General features: G+C 34.5%; 1 protein-coding gene across 1 annotated transcript; it reads right to left on the bottom strand.

Annotated features, from left to right (window-relative positions):
- Positions 1 to 449: 449 nt before the first annotated feature.
- On the bottom strand, positions 450 to 9,325 carry LOC132092052 (transcription factor GATA-4-like). The gene is made up of 6 exons (XM_059498115.1): positions 8,651 to 9,325; positions 3,718 to 3,884; positions 2,439 to 2,564; positions 2,201 to 2,282; positions 1,954 to 2,075; positions 450 to 732 (listed from the first exon to the last, which is right to left on the bottom strand). The coding sequence occupies exons 1-6, from the start codon at positions 9,168 to 9,170 to the stop codon at positions 616 to 618; spliced, it is 1,134 nt and encodes a 377-aa protein (XP_059354098.1). The 5' UTR covers positions 9,171 to 9,325; the 3' UTR covers positions 450 to 615.
- Positions 9,326 to 21,017: the final 11,692 nt, after the last annotated feature.

Raw genomic sequence — 21,017 nt, 5'->3', positions numbered from 1 at the left:
TCACAATCCACAGTCCATCAGTTCACATCCGGAGAAGACAAAAGATGAATCAAATCCAGCATTAAAGACGTTTTTAACTCAAATAAACAGAGTCATTAATCCAAAATAACACTTCCTCCAATGAAAAAGTGCATCTTCTGTCGTCTCTCACATTAAAATCCAGACACATGTTTGTTTAAACGCTGCTTGATCTGTGCAGATTTCACTCCTGATTCAGACCAGAACACTTTTTCACTCTCATTCTGACGGCACCCATTCACTTGCAGTGAACAAGTGATGCAATGCTACATTTCTCCAAATCTGACGAAGAAACAAACTCATCAACATCTTGGATGAAGCAAATTTTTATTTTTGGGTGAACTATTGCTTTAAGGTGTTTATCGCAACCGAATGCCACTCAGAGGGTTTGAAATATGAACGAAACCAATCTGATCTGGAACATCCGGGTTATATAATGTTCTCCTGATCTGCTGGGACTGAACGGTCTCTGGTTTCTGGGATTCGCTCCAGGGTTTTCTGCATCTGATCAACAGCGGATCTGTTGATGTGAATCCAGCACAGCGTTCAGGTCCCACTGAAACTCCAGATGGACAAGATCTTCAGCTCTGAGGTTCCTCATGCCAGAACCAGACTGTTCCACACTTCACTTTTGGAGCTAGAAGATCCACTTGGAGAAAGCTTGAGAGCAGAACTTGAGCTTGGAGTTCCCAGATAAGACGGAAATCCAGAAACCTGGAAGGACGAAGGAAAGACGTCATCTGCTTGGGATCAATCGCTCGTGCCGGAGTTTTATTCACTTTAGACAAAAGCATTTAATAAACGAATAACTGTAAATACGCCTTTGATTAAGAACATCGACATTTCGTTTTCTACACTGAGATTTTAAACGAAAGAAGCTTAAATATCATTCATTTTATTTTAAATCAAATTGAATACATATACTGTAATTAGATATTTATTGTTATCATTATTTATTATAATGTAAGTATTATATTTGATGTTGCAATTGTTATTTATGGACATATTATACATTATGTTTAAAATATTATAAATTACAGAAGTAACTATAGTTTTTCAAGTTTCGGAAACTGTTAAATATATAAAATATGAAATATATTCAATATTTTCCTTAATATTTATTATATATATATATATATATATATATATATATGGATTGAATTTAATTGAAATAAAATTGAATGTAATACATATATTTACTTTTTCATGAACTCTGTAAAATAACATGAACTCATAAACTGCACGATAATTATAAAAGAAATGAAACGCTACCCGAATTTGTGAATATATTAATAAAATATTTAATATATTGAATATGAATATTTATAATATTTATAAATACAAATTATATGTGTTTAATATATATATATATATATATATATATATATATATATATATATATATATGTACTCCCTTAATTAATGTGAACTCATGAAACTACTTAATTAATATAACCTAAATCTAAACAATAATAATAATAATAAATAATAAATAATTATAAAAGAGAAAACAAATTCCGCCTAAAAATATTCATTAGATTTCATATTTAAATTAATATTTAGATTTATATAAATTGTATATATTTAAATATTATTATTAATTAATTTATTAATTAAATAGATTAAACGTATTTTATTTCAATGACTGTTTATAATACTTGTAAAGGAATTTTTATGTATAAAATTGCAGTAAGTGTGTGTGTGTGTGTGTGTGTGTGTGTGTGAGTGTGTGTGTGTGTGTGTGTGAGTGTGTGTGTGTGTGTGTGTGTGTGTGTGTATGTGTGTGTGTGTCTGTGTGTGTATGTGCGTCTGTCTGTCTGTCTGTGTGTGTCTGTGTGTGTGTGTGTGTGTGTATGTGTGTAGTGTGTGTGTGTGTGTGTGTGTGTGTGTGTCTGTGTGTGCGTGTGTGTGTCTGTGTGTGTGTGTGTTTTCTGACCGCTGTGTTCATGTTATGGTGTGTGTAGATTGACGCTGTGTCCGGCTCCGTCTTTATTGACCGCGGTTCATCTGTGGGACTGGAGCTTGCAGCACTGGACGGCGTCTGACCCTCAGATGACCCTACAAATCACACACAGGTCAAAGGTCACAATCACTGATTCAGGATTCTGACTTGACGTGCTATAGAGAGTGAGATGAAGGAGAAGAGTGTTCTGTTGTGTTCAGTGATCAGTGTCTGCACTCACCAGGTTTGGACTCGCTGATATTTTTGGGTTTGCGTTTTCGGGTCTGAATCCCCTCTTTTTTCATGGTGAGAGGACGAGGAACCTGAACAGAAGAGCAGAAACTCATTCTCTGACTCCATCTGCTGGTCACACATGCTTCTACAGAGTTTTGGGCACATAAACTGCACATCTGCATTGCCAAAGGAAAAGGTAAACTAGATAGATAAACTAAATGGAGTGTTTTTTCTGTCTGTCTCACCCCGTGGAGCTTCATGTAGAGTCCGCAGGCGTTGCAGACCGGCTCTCCTTCTGCATTACGTCTCCAGAGAGTAGTTGTGGTTGTCTGACAGTTAGTGCAGGACAAACCAACCCGTCTGGACGCAGACTGACCAAGAGACAGAAGCAGGCATGTTAGTGATAGTCTACAAATATGAGTCAAACCTCCAAAACATTGCAAAAAAAAAAAAAAAGTAATGCAAAAAAATAAGTCGATAAATAACTGAAACCATTGCAATAATTAAAAAAGTAAATACAATGCAATGCAAAATAAAAAAATACACTTGCTGCAAACACTGAAATAATCAAAAACAGTGAAAATTCAAAAAATGCTACGAACACTGAAAATAACGAAATAATAAATGCAATAATAAAAAATAGTGCAAAAATCAACTTTTCAATGATACAAATAGTGCAAAATAGAAATGAACCTCAAATATTAATAATAAAAGGAAATAACAAAAAACACAGAAATAGCCTTGGAATAATAAAAAGTAATGGAAATTGTATAAAATAAACACTACAATAATAAAAAAGTAATGCAAAAAAAATTGCCGGAATCACTGAAAACATTGCAATAATTAACAAAATTAATACAATTCAATGCAAAATAAAAAATACACTTACTGCAAACAATGAAAAAGTGAAAAAAAACACTGCAATAAAAAAAAATCTAAATAAAGACTTTACTAACAAAATGTAATGCAAAATAAAAAATAAACTTGTTGCACACAATACAAAATAATCAAAAACAGTGCAAATTAAAAAAGTACTGCAAACACTGAAAATATTGAAATAATAAATGCAATAATAAAAATAGTGCAAAAATAAACATTTCAATGATAAAAATAGTGCAAAATATAAAAAACTCTGCAATAATATAAAATATAAAACACAGAAATAGCCTTGCAATAATAAAAAGTAATGGAACATTAATAAAATAAAAAAGTAGTGAAAAAAAGTTTTTAATATATACAGTACAATAGAAATGTATAATTTTTCAATTTTAAAAATAGTGCAAAAAAAAGCCCTGCAGTAGTAAATTAAAAATAAATTAGGTTGAAGCTAAGTTCTTGCACGCTCCATATTATGTCATTTTCTCCCTCTACTTAATTATGATAGGTCAACAACATAAAAAACGTGTTTAATGAACTGTAGTGTACTATACTTACTATAACATGTACTATTCTTATTTATTATACATGCATAGATGTTAAGAGTATTTTCACATGAATGTTGTTAGTGCTGTTGGTGAAACACACCAGTCGTCTCTGCGGTTTGATGAGTGGCCGGTTGATCCCGTTCATCTTGTGGTAGAGACCGCAGGCGTTACACAGGTAATGACCCGTCCCGTCCCGCCGCCACAGAGGAGTGGACATCGCCCCACAGTTCACACACTCACGACCCTCAGTGAAATCATCCAGCAGCTCTGAGGGGAGACACACACAAACACACTCATGCATATTCATATTCAAACAAAACCACAATCAAAGTCCTCATCAAACCTGCTCTGAGCTCACTGGAGAACATTTACATTTCACAAACACCTGTCTATTCTGTAGAAAAGCATCTGTATTCTGTTGCTAGTTTAATCTAGTTAGTCAAAAAAAAATTGCATTAAAAAACAACTTTTGTTGCCAAATTGGCAACTTGCTGCAGACACTAAAAAGAATGCAATTATGAAAATAAGTGCTAAATAAACTTTCCGCAAACCCTGAAAAACTGCTATAATATAAACACAGCAATAATGAAAAAGTGCAAAATAAAATAAATAAACTCAGCAATCATAAAAACTATAAAACACTGAAAATATGGCAATTATAAAATAATAAATATAATCAATGCAATTACAAAAAGTGAAAAAATACACACTGCAATAATAAAGAATAATGCAAAACAAAAACATACTTTCTGCAAACACAAGAAAAATTGATGCAAATGGAAAATAAAACTATTTACTTTCTGCAAACACTGAAAACACTGCAATGATAATGCAGTGAAAAATTAAAATAAATAAATATAATCAATGCAATAATAAAAAGTACAAAAGTGCAAAAATAAAATAAAAATACACACCCTGATAAAAAACAATTATGCAAAATATAAAATAAACTTTCTTTGAACACCGCAAACACTGCAATAAAAAAACGAAAACAATAAATGCAATAATAAAAACAAGTGCAAAATTGCATTCTGCAATAAAAAAAAAATATTGCAAAAGTGATGTTTCACATCACAGGAAGAGTCACAAACGTCTAGCTGTTTTCCAGCGTTTGCTGAAGGCTCCTGATCAGCAGGTGGCGCTGTTGCTCATCAAGGGTGTTACAGACATAAGAGCTTATCCTGCACAAACTCAGCTAATCTTTCTAAATGGAAACAGTGCTCATGTATGACAGACCTTAACTACATCACTGAGCGCCGGAGCAATGTGGACAAATGAGACAGAAGCGTGTCTCTCACAAAACCATTCTTCAGGCTTTCAAACACCTTTAACAAGCTGTTAGCTTTACTCACATGCATTCAGCATCATAAATCATCTGTCACACAACAACACGACACAGAAACAAACTCTCTGATCCACTTCCTCATGAACACAGATCAATCAGAGAACAGAGACACACTGTTAGCTTACACCAAACCATTCGTTTTTATTTTACAACTTTTTTAACCTAAATTGTTATTATTCCAACGTTGTTGTTGTTATTTTTTTAATCTATTACAGCGTTTATTTTTAGTATTTATTTTGCTTTTTTTTAAATTGTAGAGTTTATTTTTATTTTGCACTAATATCTTCGTATTGCAATCTTTTCAGTTTTTACAGCAAGTCATTTTGCAACACAAAAATGTACAATGTTTTCATCAATGCTAAAAATTATATAAAATAGATTATTAAAAACTATTCAAGCTTGAATAATAAATCAGTAAAAATAAATATATATTTAAATATATATTAAATATATATAAATGCAAAAATAAAAACACAACACTGATATATAAAGAAAGTTCTGCAAACACCAAAGATACTGCAATTATAAAAATTATTAATTAATAATTCCTTACATTAATATAGCGCTTTATACATTATACAATCTTTACAAAATAAAAATAAAAATTTCAATAATAAAAATCATGCAATATAAAAAATAAATAATAATAAAGCAGTGAACAATAAAATAGATAAACATAATCAATGCAACAATAAAAAAGTGCAATAAAAAACACTGAAAAGACTGCAATAACTAAAAACATAAATAGAATGTACATTCAGAAATATCCGTTCTTTAATCATTTTTAAAAATGCATAAAAACATTATTCATACACTGTTCATTAAGACAACATTCAAAAGTAGCATTCCCATAATGTTAGCAAACGCTTGCATTTTAAAACATTAAACAAAAAACGAAATTCTGAGCATTTAGAGAACTTTGAGAAATAATGTTTTCAAAACTCATACAAAAAAAAAATTTTTTTTTCCAAAGCATTTCAGTTGGACGTTCATGTAACCTTTTTAAATGTTACTTCTTGTTTCCGAACGTTCCAAATAATGTTTGCAGAATTCTAAAATAGAACGTTCCCACAACGTGAGCACAACGTTCTCAGAACATATTGTTGTAAGTGGCCTTTACTCCAGTCTGACAGCAGCTCTAACCTTGAGATTTCAATCCACACGACAGGAAGAGCGAACAAAAGCCTCAGCAATCATTCAGCTCGACTGACAAATAGCGTTATTGACTGCAGCTCACACACACAACACACACCTTCACACCAGCACCATAGAGAGAAATGCTGCTTTTTTAAGAATTGTAATATGGAAAACTGCTTTTTATCGTTAATAAAGTCACTTGAAGCTGCAACACCTCCAAAAATACAGACAGACAGAAAACAAAGCCAAAGAGAAATGAACTGAAGCTTCTTTCAGTCGCGTGTTAAAGTCCATCTCTGGGTCATTTATGACAGACTATTAATAGAACAGGATTCCTATCAGTTATTAGGATTAATTAAAAATCTGCTACTATAGTTTATTTTATTTCTAAGGCAAATATCATTTATCATGCACACAGATTTGTTATTATGCATCACTCTGAATATAACAATAATATAAATAATAATCTTAATCATGAGTGTGCAGTCTCTGATATAAATAAAATCTTATGTGATGACTGATTATCATTGTTACATGAATTCATGAGTTCACTATTTAATATAATCTATTCAAATATACCATAAAATTGCATTTATTAGGTTAATTTAACCTCTTTTTATTTTAACAGGATTTAACAAGAGCAAAATTGAATGCAAAACCACTTTTATTTTTTTTAAAGTATGAATTATACTCATGCTGAATTTAATTTTTAGTACACACACACACAAACAAGTAAAACTTTAGATATAGTAATTTTTTAACAATCGTCTTTTAAATGTATAAAAATTACCAAATTAAATATAGCTAAAATTATGTATTTTATCCGAGACGTAATTTATTCATTTTCTTCTTTTGGATTCATTGAATGAAAGTATCGCTTACAGTTAATGTACAGTGAATTATATTATGAATTAATTATAGTTTGATTAATTTGCAAGACTATAATTAATGTTTTAAACGTCTCTCGCAAGTAACAGTACGCCGTAAAAACAATATAATTTATTTAGCCATAAAATAAACAGAGCATACTTAAAAGAATATATAATAAATAAATAAAAACTATCACGTGTTTGATTAATTTTCGCTTTTGAATTAAAGTGCTTACTCTTCATGAAATGTAAATAATAATAAAAAAATTCAAAAGTTAAACAATTTCACGTATTAAGACAAAAATAATAGGTTTTGCATGATTTATAATCATCAGACATTATGTCTTTAAGTAAATATAAACGATAAACGATCTCGACTGCATCTGGAAATTAATGTAATTCTTATTATTCTTATATATGTTGTAGTTTTTCATCCTCATGCTTTCTAAAATAATCTTCTTGACTATTTATAATCGTGTTTTAAAGTTTAAGCAACAATAAATACATTCATATTAAACGCAAGAAACGAGGAAAATGACGATAGCAGTAAATGCACAGGCTGTTATTTCCCCTTTATTATAATTATTAATTGCTACTGATACTAATGTAATTATACTAAAGCAATCCAGTAATCTATTCAATATAACATTAATCGTTGACGGAATCAGTCTTCAGATTACACAGATCGCACACAATCCAAGTTATTTAAAGTGACAGCTGCACGTTTTCACATTACATACAATTGTGTTGTATTGGTCTATATTCAGATCCCATTTTTGCACAAGTTATTATGTCAGACTCGGTCAGAGTGAAATCATATAAATTATGGGTTCACATACATTGATTATGTACAAGACTGTTTATGTCAACTCCGTAATCTTTCATAAAAATAAAATAATAATGAATCTGCAAAATTGTATAAGGCCCAAAAGACAGCATATTGTCCAAAAGCTGCTGTTTATACGCATAAAATCAAAAAGTTACATTTATTTTAACACGTAAAGCAATTTTAGGTTACCTGACAAAACTGAATTATTACTCTGATAAGTGTTATTCTGTACAGAAAATAGGATTAAATTGTAAAAAAATATATATATCATTTTTATTTTGTAGTTTGTCACTCACATGCTTTTAAAATGCAACGCAATCTTGGAAAAAATAATAGACTTTCTTTCTTTCTTTCTTTCTTTCACTAATTTATAAGCGGGTTTTTGTCGGTTTTAAAGTTTAATCAGCAATTAAATGCATTCACGGAAGGAACAGGTAAAATAGAAGCACATTCATAAGCGTTAAATTAATTGTAGTGTAATCTTATAAAAGTTAAGTTATTTTTTGTTGCAAATTCTTATTTAAAGTTCGTCAAATAGCACGTGCAACCACATCAGGCTCAAACAATCGATTTTTTTTCTCTTTTACATTTTTACCTAATTTTAAGATCTCAAACAGCCATTTTACCGAAAATACATCTTTCAATACATTTTTCAAAGGTGCAAATAAAAAAAAATATTGGAGTAAGCTTTGCTAAAGTCTTTCTGCTTTAAAATGTCATGTTAATTCAATCTGTCTGCCGTTTAATTGTGATTATTTGTAAAAATGACTTGCAATTTTTTTTTACTTTATTTGACTTAATTTATCGATACGGTTAATAAAATAGTGCATTAGAAATCATTCCGAATGCTGACCTAAGCTCGGGTGTCGCCGGGCACCGGCCGCTCCTCCGCTCTGGAGGCTGTGCAGCACGGAGCTGTCGAAGTGCGACGCCGTCCACGAGCCTCCGATGCTCGGGCTCATGTAGGCCGGGTACCCGCTGTGATAGGATCCGCTCAGACCTCGGGTCCCGTAGTGTTCCCGCCCGCCAGCGGAGATGTTCAGCGGACTCGAGTAACTCGCCGTCTCCCGGGCCGAAGAGCTTAACGTAGGGCTCGTGGAGAACGTGAACCTGGAGACCGGAGAGTGATGGTGCCCGCCGGCGGAGCTGTAAGAAGCGACCGCGTCCGCGCCCGACTGCGCCCATCCCGAGTGCGCGGACACCGGGCTGCTCTGCTGCGGCGTCTGGAGGTACGGCAGCGCCGGGATCATCGGGGTGACCCGGGTGGGCGTCACGTACACCGGCGAAGCGGCGGCGGAGACGGCGTTATGGAGGAAACCGGGCTCGTAAGACGCGGGTCCGTGGTTCGTGGTCATCGTTACGCCTTGATACATGTCCACAGGTGAGCGATCATTCCACTCGATCTCACCGGGCTGTCCTTCACCCTGCGCCCGCCGGGAGCATTTCCGCTTCACTTCACTTTACGGCAGACTCAGAGGAAGATGAGGGTGGAGAGTCCCACTGAAGTCTCTCCCAGCACTCCTCCCAATCTCTCCGCCTCCAGTAAAGCGCATCTCAGTCCCGCTCGGGTCACCGACATCGTTTACACGAAAAAAATATTCCGGAAAAAAATCTACAGTCATTATGATGCATATAAGGAGCGTTATGAAGCATATAATGCACACAACAGTTCATGTATACGACATTTATCTATACGCGTAATAACTGCAATATGTATATTTGCTCATGTGCATACGAATTAATTCTGATATTCTACTTTTAAAAATAAAGACTCCATTTAACTAATAAATATGGTCATATAAAAACTCTTTGCTAATAATTTCCTTAAAAAACACTTTAAAAAAGTATATATATATATATATATATATATATATTACCGAATTGAATTGGATTCCTCAATTATTTCCAGTATTGCAAGATATGAGCACAAATTAAAAGAATGCTTGAAAAACCTACTTGAAACCTATTGACTGAGAGCCTCAATAAATTATTTGATTAAATTAAATTAATGTCGCGAGACAAGCAAAGGAGAAGAGAAATGAGAGAAAAGCAGGGAAGAGTCTTTCCGAAACTAAAATGCTTAAATGTCTGTACAGTTTATCGAAATTATTTAATTACACAATATAATTTCCTAAGAATTACAGTCAGATATGAACTTATAATACATCGTCATTGCCTGAGAGCTATTTACATTTTTCTCGTCGATACTGTGAATTTCATAAATTAGTATAAATTATACGCATAACCTTCTATCATGCCTCTCATGACACTTGTAAAAGTAAAACCAAAATCATGTTTCTCATTACTTATTATCATATTTGATATACTAGTGATACAATAATATGTAAAATATTTTTACAAATATTCTATGTAATATTTTATTTATTTTTCTAATATTTATCGGAATATTTTCCATAAACAAACTCAGACTTGGTGTCCGTTTCCTTCCTAATTTACAATTATGCGTCTCGAATGCGCCTTCATTATTATGTTATGTCGTTTCCTGTTTAAAAACTTGCTTTTTTTGTCTAATTGCAGAATTAGAGTTCAGAATAGCTGTTTTGTTTTTATTCTGAATCAGTATTGAAAATAAAAACCTGAAATATGGTAAAATTGCTATTATAAAAAAACAATATGCGCATTTAAGACACCCTGTGTAAGTCTTCATGCTCACTTGAAGAGACACAAAATTAAATGGATAAACCATTTACTGTACTTTAAGGATTTCCTGGGAGAATATGTGAATGAGTTTGATTTTTGCATTGTAGATAATCTTTCTCTCTCTCTCTCTCACACACACACACACACATGCATATTATAATAGAAGAAATTATTGATAGTGAGTCCAAAGCAGGGCAGGATGCAGTTTAAGCAGGTTCTGGAATACTTGTGAAATCATCAGATCTCCTCCATATCGCTCCCTACTTCCTCCGTCTCCATCTGCATGGCACTGTGAACCCTAATGGGACGCTTTCCATTACAGCTTGTGATCCCAATCACAGGTCTGATAAACAACATGAAAATCCTCTGCTCCTCTAGCACAAGCATTATATCAGAGAGGCTCAGAGGTGAAGATGATTTCATTTCAGTGCTGTCGATTAGAACAGGGGTTTGGAAGACCCCCAGCAGTCCGCATTTTGTATTTCATCCTTATCGGACACCCAATACTAATGAGCTGATGATTTGACATGCAAAATGTACAGGGGTTGGGTCCTGTATTCGAATACTCAAAACAACAGAGGAGTCATTTTAGGATGATGAGTGTAGAAATCTTTATTGTCCTTTTGCAGCACATACAATAATACAAACATATATACTAGCGAACTATAGATTTTGAAAACACCTCTGATAGTCAAAACTAAGGGCATCATCACAGATGTTTTCTTGTCACATCTCTTTACTGATCGAAGAGAGTTTTGTGAGGTATGTACAAATTATCTGAACGTTCGGCTCAGAAGCGCCTGTGAAATTCACTCGGGGCCAGACCACTGTCAAAGCGAGTATGAACGAGGTGTTTGCTGACGAAGACTAGAGCAGATAGAGTTCGAGACAGGGAGAAATGAAAGATAGCATAGATGAGACTGACTGTGGTGGGAGAAGAAGTGTGTGTTTGTTGGAGAACTGAATGCGTTGCAAGAAGGGAAATCTAGATACTGGAATGTGAAGTAATAAATATGAACATCATTCTGTCTGCAAACCTAGAGTCCTGACTCTGTAGCATTTAAAGAGGAAAAAAAAACAGGTTTGTGATAGGGCATTGCTTTATGGTTGCTTTATGGAAATTGCAACATTGCATTTAAGGTATGCATTTTATTAAATTCATGCATACATTTTTGCTTCTTCTTAACCATTGTTTCTTTTGATGCTATGAATATGCTGATATTTTAACTTTTACTAACTCAAGGTATTTTGTAGTGTTTTATTGCAATGAAATTGTGCATGATAGTGAACAATAAAGCCTTTGCATTTACATACTTGCATATCTTTGTCCCTGGGGCATGACTGATGTGCTCCTGACATGAAGGCAGTCCAAAATAAATGCAATATAATGCATTCATATTTGGCAGTTCTCTGATGGATGCATGTCCTTGTGTGGCTCTGTGCAGACTCTTGGGCTAAGGACGGGGTCGGTGGCCCCGCTTGGCCCTTCTTCCTCTGGGTCAGAGCGCAGCCAGACCCCCTGTCTCCAGGAAGAGCATTTCAAAAGAGCATCCATCGGAGGATCAGACGGAAAACACTGACAGAACGAGACCTGGACGTGGAAGACAAGACCTAAGAAATCAGGAAACAGCTCAAAACAAGTGACACACACACACACAAACACACGGTAAAATGAACGTAATAGCAGCTCATTTATTTGAAAATTAAAGACATCCAATTATTATTATTATTATTTTCTTCAAAGAGTGGTCTGAAAGACCTCAAATTAGTCCCACCTCGTGTTGAAGATCTTAACAGACATGTCTGACCTTTGTTTGTTTGTTGGCATCTCGCACTGATATGTGTGTATGTGATGAAATTAAGAGCGATCAATGACTGTCTCTCTGGTACGTCCTCTGCTCTTATCTGGATAGTGTGTTATCTCGCTGAGCCAATCCTCTCAGAATCAGGCCTACAGAGAGAGTCTATAGACAGAGTGTGAGTGTGTTTGATCACTGCTATATGTCATTGTGTACATTTGTATGTGTGTGTGTCTGTGTGTGTGTGTTTTTGCAGAGCTGCTCAGATCACCCCATCACATCTACAAGTGTGACATTATATGAGAGGATTATCGGATTACAATCTGAACAATTGCATTCGAAAGTTCTCAATATGAACGCAAACATTTCTTATCAACATCTAAACATCTGTGTGTAACAGCTTCAGTGTGTTTGTGTTGTTGTAGCGTTTGTGTTTACAGCCAATCAGCTTTCACCAATCCGCATCACCACATGAACTGCGGACTCTGTGATTGGCTCGTTTCTGACCAACCACAGGACACGCTCTCACTGAAACTCCTGAGAGGGAATCACATAAAATCAAATAGAAGAAATTTGAAATTATATTTATTTGATACATTTTTCACAATGATTTCTAAATATTTTTCTATGTTTAATCGGTTCTACAACTTTTATATGAAACTTTAAATATATATATTAACATGTATATTAAAATGTATATGAATAAAAGTTATTTGATGTTAAATGTGGCCCTGGATCAGAAAAGCAGTTTTAAGTCTCTGGGGTATATTTGTAGCAATAGACAAAAATACATTGTATGTGTCAAAATTATAGATTTTTCTTTGATGCCAAAAATCATTAGGATATTAAGTAAAGATTATGTTCCATGAAGACATTTTGTAAATTTCCTACCGTAAATATATCAAAACTTAATATTTGATTAGTAATATGCATTGCTAAGAACTTCATTTGAACATCTTTAAAGATGATTTTCTCAATATTTTGATTTTTTGGCTCCCTCAGATTCCAGACTTTCAAATTGTTGTATTTCGCCCAAATTTTGCCTTCCTAACAAACCATACATCAATGGAAAGATTATTTATACAGCTTTTATATGATGTATAAATCTCAATTTCGAAAAATTGACACTTAAAACACAGTGCAAATTGACAGATTACTGGCTGGGAGCTCCCTCAGATGATAAATACTGAAAACCTAATGCAATAACATAAATAAATCTCCTGTAATGTGTATAAATATATAATGTATCCAAAGGTGCATTTATATCAAGGCAGTATTTGTTGTAATGAATTTATGTAAAAAAAAAAAAAATTATTCAGTTTATGTGCATGTGACAGGATTTTTCAGAAGAATAAAAACAAGACGTTGTCAACCAGATGATGAACATTATTAATAGCAATTATTATATGATGCAGTCACACTTGTAGCAATATTTGTTAGTTCTGTTGTTGATTCAGGGTCAGCATCATCTGAGGTCCTCTGAGGGTCAGCATCATCTCTTCTCAGGTGTTCTGGATCCAGAGCTTGTGTAAATCCTAGTTACCACGGGATGAAGATCCAGCAGAAACAGAGAAACAAATAGAGACATCATTAGCATAGCTGCTGATCCAACAAAGTAAAATTAATTAGTTTAACCCAAGCTAAAGAATTAGAATGTGCATTCGATCAGATATAACTGTAGTGACAAATTATGAGATGCATAATGCGAATGCTTGGCGAAAGAGATGCATTTTTAATCTAGATTTAAACAGAGAGAGTGTGTCTGAACCCAGAACATTATCAGGAAGGCTATTCCAGAGTTTGGGAGCCAAATGTGTAAAAGCTCTACCTCCTTTAGTGGACATTGCTATCCTAGGAACTACTAAAAGTCCAGTGTTTTGTGACCTTAGGGAGCGTGATGGGTTGTAGCGTGGTAGAAGGCTAGTTAGGTACGCAGGAGCTAAACCATTTAGGGCCTTATAGGTAAGAAATGATAATTTGTAACAGATACAGAACTTAATAGGTAGCCAGTGCAGAGACTGTAAAATTGGGGTAATATGATCATATTTTCTTGACCTGGTAAGGACTCTAGCTGCTGCATTTTGGACGACCTGTAGCTTGTTTATTGACGAAGCAGGACAACCACCTAGAAGTGCATTACAATAGTCCAGTCTAGAGGTCATGAATGCATGAACTAGCTTTTCTGCATCAGAAACAGATAACATGTTTCGTAGCTTGGCAATGTTTCTAAGATGGAAGAATGCAGTTTTTGTAACATTGGAAATATGATTTTCAAAAGACAAGTTGCTGTCTAATATAACACCCAGATTTTTGACTGTAGAGGAACTAACAGTACATCTGTCTAGTTGCAATCTGTAGTCTACTAGATTCCGTTTACTGTTTTTTGGTCCAGTAAGTAATATCTCTGTTTTATCCGAATATACTAGGAGAAAATTATTTTTCATCCAATCTTTAAAATTTTTAACACACTCAGCTGAGATAATTTAGAAGTTTCATCTGGTCTCGTTGAGATATATAGTTGAGTATCATCAGCATAACAGTGGAAACTAATCCCGTATTTTCTTATAATATAACCAAGGGGCAACATGTATATTGAAAATAGAAGAGGACCTAGAACGGATCCTTGTGGCACTCCATATTTACTTAAAGAAAAGTATTACATATATCTTTGTTCATTTACTCAGGTTATTCACTCAGAATTATTATTTGCTCTCGGTTTAATTACCTGCTTATTTATAGAACACATGAAGAGAGAGAGAGAGTGTGAGAGAGAGAGAGTGAGAGAAAGAGAGAGAGAGAGAGAGAGAGAGAGAGTGAGAGAGAGAGAGAGAGAGAGAGAGAGAGATGCAGGGCCTCACCCTCAGATAATAATGTGCTAAAGTCCGACCACCGAACAAACACTGAGCCAGTGAACGAGAGAAGCACTGATAAGAACAGAACAACACACACACACACACACACACACACTGGAAGTTCATGAGTTGATGAAATGCTAATAATTAATTAAATCATAAATACGTATAATTAAATAAAATTATATTAAATAATAAATAATTTATTACTATAGTAAAAATATTTTATATATTAAATAATTATGTAATTTAATTATATTTAAGATTTACTTTTTATAACTATAATGCATTTATTATTTAAGAATATAAAAAAAATATAAAAAAACTGGCTAAAATAGTTTTTTTCTTATGTGACCATGAACCAACATCTGAGAACTGTGAATGTGCAAATGTGATTAAATAAAAGAAATATTAACTTTAATAATGAATAACATTCATATATATATATATATATATATATATATATATATATATATATATAACCTCTAAATAATAATAATACTAAAATAATTATTAGGGGCACAAACATCAATACAATACCAATATTATGAAGATGAGCAGGGCAAAATGGAAAGATTGTACATTTGAATATTTTCTTTACTCGTTGAAATAAAAAATAAAAAATACAAAGCAAGTAACGATCCTCATGATTATATTACATCATCGTGGTCAAGGCCCAATATAGGCTCCACATGATCAAAATGCAGCATATAGCACTTGAATAAATGTATGGATATACAGTGGGTTTTTGGAGTTTTTGTCAGTGGTTTTGTTTAACTGGAGCTGGTCAGAGGTCACCAGTCCCTCAGTATCAGCACAAAATAACTGAAACCACACAGAACCTGATTATGATGAAGTGACACAACTGGCGCTGATAACACTAATAATAAGAGCGCTAATAACGGCAATAAATATCTTCTTAACCTTCTCATAACTCTATTCATCCTGAATGAATGCTTCCTGAATCTCCAGCCATCCGTTCATTTTTCCTTTTGAGCCTACAGAGTTGGTTTCCATTGGTAATTAATATATTAACTAGTACAAGGGGTTATGGGTAATATTAGCCTGCAAATAATGCCAAAATTGAAACCTGTTGCATACTACTTTCAACTGATCTGGGATGCATTAATCTTAATTAGTAGTATTTATATTAGTGCTGAACCACTTTAGTATTATTGAGATCCATTAGTTTTATATTTTCTGGTTTTATTAAAATTTTTGTTAATTTAATTTAATTTAGTAAAACATTGGTGTTTGTGATTTTTTTTTGTCTATTTAGCTTTTGTTAGTAATGTTGTAGTATTTTTTGTCATTTTTATTATATATATATATTTTTTAATGTCTATTTATTTTTATTTAATTTCCATTTCAGTTTAGTTATATTTCAGTCATAGTTCTTACAGTGTTATACAGTTGTTAAATTTGTTCAAATTTTTTTTTTGGAGTGTGTTTTTTATTTTAATTATTTCTTTTCTAAATAGTTTTTAGTAATGTTTAGTAATTTGGCATTTTTATATTTTGTCTATATAGTTTGTATAATTTTTTCAGTAATTTTGTAGTGTGCTTTTGGTAATTTTTATAATTCTTTGTCTATATAGATTTTATAATTTTTTTAGTAATTTTGTAGTTTTGAACACTTTGTTGGCGTTAATGGAAGTGCATTAGCATGGTTTAAATCGTACTTATATCGTATCATATCGATCACAAGTGCAGTATGGAGTACCTCAAGGCTCAGTACTAGGGCCGCTACTCTTCACGCTTTACATGTTACCCTTGGGAGATATCATCAGGAAACATGGTGTTAGCTTTCACTGTTATGCTGATGATACTCAGCTCTATGTTTATTCGAGGCCCGGCGAAACATACCAATTTGAAAAACTAACATAGTCGATATAAAAAACTGGATGACGAGTAATTTCTTACTGCTAAATTCTGGAAAAAAACAGAGGTGTAAATTATAGGACCTAAAAACTCTGTATGTAATAACCTAGAACACTGTCTAAGACTTGATGGCTGCTCTGTCAATTCTTCGTCATCAGTTAGGAACCTAGGTGTGCTATTTGATAGGAATCTTTCCTTAGACAGCCACGTTTCTAGCATTTGTAAAACTGCATTTTTCCATCTCAAAAATATATCTAAATTACGGCCTATGCTCTCAATGTCAAATGCAGAAATGTTCATCCATGCATTTATGACCTCAAGGTTAGATTATTGTAATGCTTTATTGGGTGGTTGTTCTGCACGCTTAGTAAACAAACTACAGCTAGTCCATAATGCAGCAGCAAGAGTTCTTACTAGAACCAGGAAGTATGACCATATTAGCCCGGTCCTGTCAACACTGCACTGGCTCCCTATCAAACATCGCATAGATTTTAAAATATTGCTTATTACTTATAAAGCCCTGAATGGTTTAGCACCTCAGTATTTGAATGAGCTCCTTTTACATTATAATCCTCTACGTCCGCTACGTTCTCAAAACTCAGGCAATTTGATAATACCTAGAATATCAAAATCAACTGCGGGCGGCAGATCCTTTTCCTATTTGGCGCCTAAACTCTGGAATAACCTACCTAACATTGTTCGGGAGGCAGACACACTCTTGCAGTTTAAATCTAGATTAAAGACCCATCTCTTTAACCTGGTTTACACATAACATACTAATATGCTTTTATTATCCAAATCCGTTAAAGGATTTTTAGACTGCATTAATTAGGTAAACCGGAACCGGAAACACTTCCCATAACAACCTATGTACTTGCTACATCATTAGAAGAATGGCATCTACGCTAATATTAGTCTTTTTCTCTCTTGTTCCGAGGTCACCGTGGCCACCAGATCCAGTCTGTGTCCAGATCAGAGGGTCACTGCAGTCACCCGGATCCAGTACGTATCCAGAACAGATGGTGGATCAGCACCTAGAAAGGACCTCTACATCCCTGAAAGACAGCGGAGACCAGGACAACTAGAGCCCCAGATACAGATCCCCTGTAAAGATCTTGTCTCAGAGGAGCACCAGGACAAGACCACAGGAAACAGATGATTCTTCTGCACAATCTGACTTTGCTGCAGCCTGGAATTGAACTACTGGTTTCGTCTGGTCAGAGGAGAACTGGCCCCCGACTGAGCCTGGTTTCTCCCAAGGTTTTTTCTCCATTCTGTCACCGATGGAGTTTCGGTTCCTTGCCGCTGTCGCCTCTGGCTTGCTTAGTTTGGGTCACTTCATCTACAGCGATATTGTTGACTTGATTGCAAATGATTGCACAGATGCTATTTAAACTGAACAGAGATGACATCACTGAAATCAATGATGAACTGCCTTTAACTATCATTTTGCATTATTGACACACTGTTTTCCTAATGAATGTTGTTCAGTTGCTTTGACGCAATCTTTTTGTTTAAAGCGCTTTATAAATAAAGGTGACTTGACTTAACTAGTGTGTTTTGTCATTTTTATGATTTTTTTGTCTATATAATTTTTTTATTAATGTATGTCATTTTGGAGTGTGATTTTATAATTTTTTCAAATTCTTTGTCTATATAGATTTTATAAAACTTTTGTTATTTTGTAGTGAGCTTTTGTCAATTTTATAATTTTTTGTCTATATAGTTTTTAAACATTTTTTGTAATTTTGTTGTGTTTTTGTCAATTTTATATTTTTTTTTGTCTATATAGTTTTTAAACATTTTTTGAAATTTTGTAGTGTTTTTATAATTTTTATAATTTTTTGTCTATATAGTTTTTAAACATTTTTTGAAAAATTTTAGTGTTTTTATAATTTGTATAATTTTTTGTCTATATAGTTTTTAAATTTTTGTTTGTAATTTTGTAGTGTGTTTTTGACATTTGTATTTCCGTTACACACTGAATGAGAGGAAATAATAGCACAGAGGAGTGTCTCTATTCAGCAGGTCATACAGCCTGATAAGTGAGGAAATATTACTGTTTGTCGAGGATCCGTATGGTTGAAACACTCAAACACTCAAACACACACACACACACACACACTGTCAACAATCATACATGTCATAATAAGAGGCTTGTCGAGGATCCTCTGAACAATAGGGCTCCACAGGCTGGGCTCTTATCAGTCTGAGCTCTTATCCAGACTGTCTCTGTTAGTCTAAACCCCCTTCAGCTACGCCGGACCCCTTATCAGACCCCGCTGACGTCAGGCTCCTGCTGCAGACGGACCCTGATAGTGTCAGGACCAGCTGATCTGTGAGAATCGCCACATGAGCCCAAACCAGCGTCCAGAACCGACACGAATTCATATAGGGATGAAATGGGACTACGAAATGTTTTTGTTTTTTGTTTTGTTTTTGTCAGCAAAACCACTTTGAGCTCAAATATTAACTCTGATTTTTAATTAACATTTAATATTTAATCAAATAATTTAATAACATTAATATTTAAATAATTTAACAATGCATATGAATGTTCACGGTCCTTTAATGGTCACATAACATGCATGGAAATGAATTCAAATGCATTTGTATTTTGAAATTATTGAAATATTTAAAAATCTTTTTAACAACACATTTGCATGTCCATGTTAACATGAAATGTAGCTAATTAAATATAAAATAAATGTAGTATTGCTAATATAATTTTATTAGATTATTAAAAATAATTTTAATATTAAATGATTATATAAAATAATTATTGAAATATTTAATTAAAACTGTAAGTGCTGTTTGATTGTATTATGAAATTATTTAGATATTTTAAAATGTATTCATCAACACATTCGGATGTTCATGGTTCACATGACGTAACAAATTAAATATTAAATTAAATACACATTCAAAACAGAAGAGATTTCAAACACTGCTGATTGCAATTTCAGGATTAGCCCTGAAAACTATTTGTTCGAATTACAGTATGTACTTTTAGTTTCTACCTTTTTTTTCTCATTACTGTAGAAACGGTGTAGAGTGACGGTGTGTGTTATCTCAGCGAGGGTCGTGTGTGGTGTTTCTCCTCTCTGTGTGTTCCGAGTGACGGTGTGTGTTATCTCGGCGAGGGTCGTGTGTGGTGTTTCTCCTCTCTGTGTGTTCTGAGTGACGGTGTGTGTTATCTCAGCGAGGGTCGTGTGTGGTGTTTCTCCTCTCTGTGTGTTCTGAGTGACGGTGTGTTATCTCAGTGAGGGTCGTGTGTGGTGTTTCTCCTCTCGGTGTGTTCTGAGTGACGGTGTGTGTTATCTCGGCGAGGGTCGTGTGTGGTGTTTCTCCTCTCGGTGTGTTTCGAGTGACGGTGTGTGTTATCTCGGCGAGGGTTGTGTGTGGTGTTTCTCCTCTCGGTGTGTTCTGAGTGACGGTGTGTGTTATCTCGGCGAGGGTCGTGTGTGGTGTTTCTCCTCTCGGTGTGTTCTGAGTGACGGTGTGTGTTATCTCAGCGAGGGTCGTGTGTGTGGTGTTTCTCCTCTCGGTGTGTTCTGAGTGACGGTGTGTGTTATCTCAGTGAGGGTCGTGTATGGTGTTTCTCCTCTCGGTGTGTTCCGAGTGACGGTGTGTGTTATCTCGGCGAGGGTCGTGTGTGGTGTTTCTCCTCTCGGTGAGTTCCGAGTGACGGTGTGTGTTATCTCGGCGAGGGTCGTGTGTGGTGTTTTCCTCTCGGTGAGTTCCGAGTGACGGTGTGTGTTATCTCAGTGAGGGTCGTGTGTGGTGCTTCTCCTCTCGGTGTGTTCCGAGTGACGGTGTGTGTTATCTCGGCGAGGGTCGTGTGTGGTGTTTCTCCTCTCGGTGTGTTCCGAGTGGCGGTGTGTGTTATCTCGGCGAGGGTCGTGTGTGGTGTTTCTCCTCTCGGTGAGTTCCGAGTGATGGTGTGTGTTATCTCGGCGAGGGTCGTGTGTGGTGTTTCTCCTCTCGGTGAGTTCCGAGTGACGGTGTGTGTTATCTCAGCGAGGGT

This window comes from Carassius carassius, chromosome 18 (assembly GCF_963082965.1).
Source record: "Carassius carassius chromosome 18, fCarCar2.1, whole genome shotgun sequence".
Lineage (NCBI taxonomy): Eukaryota > Metazoa > Chordata > Actinopteri > Cypriniformes > Cyprinidae > Carassius > Carassius carassius.
This window is presented reverse-complemented; position numbering and strand designations above follow the sequence as displayed.

Excerpts from the sequence above, each read along its gene's own strand:
- LOC132092052 (XM_059498115.1), bottom strand. The coding sequence starts at position 9,170 with ATGTATCAAGGCGTAACGATGACCACGAACCACGGACCCGCGTCTTAC. Across the intron at positions 2,565-3,717 it reads TCAAACCGCAGAGACGACTG|TCTGCGTCCAGACGGGTTGG; the intron begins GTGTGTTTCACC and ends TCTCTTGGTCAG. Across the intron at positions 733-1,953 it reads ACCATAACATGAACACAGCG|GTTTCTGGATTTCCGTCTTA; the intron begins GTCAGAAAACAC and ends TCGTCCTTCCAG.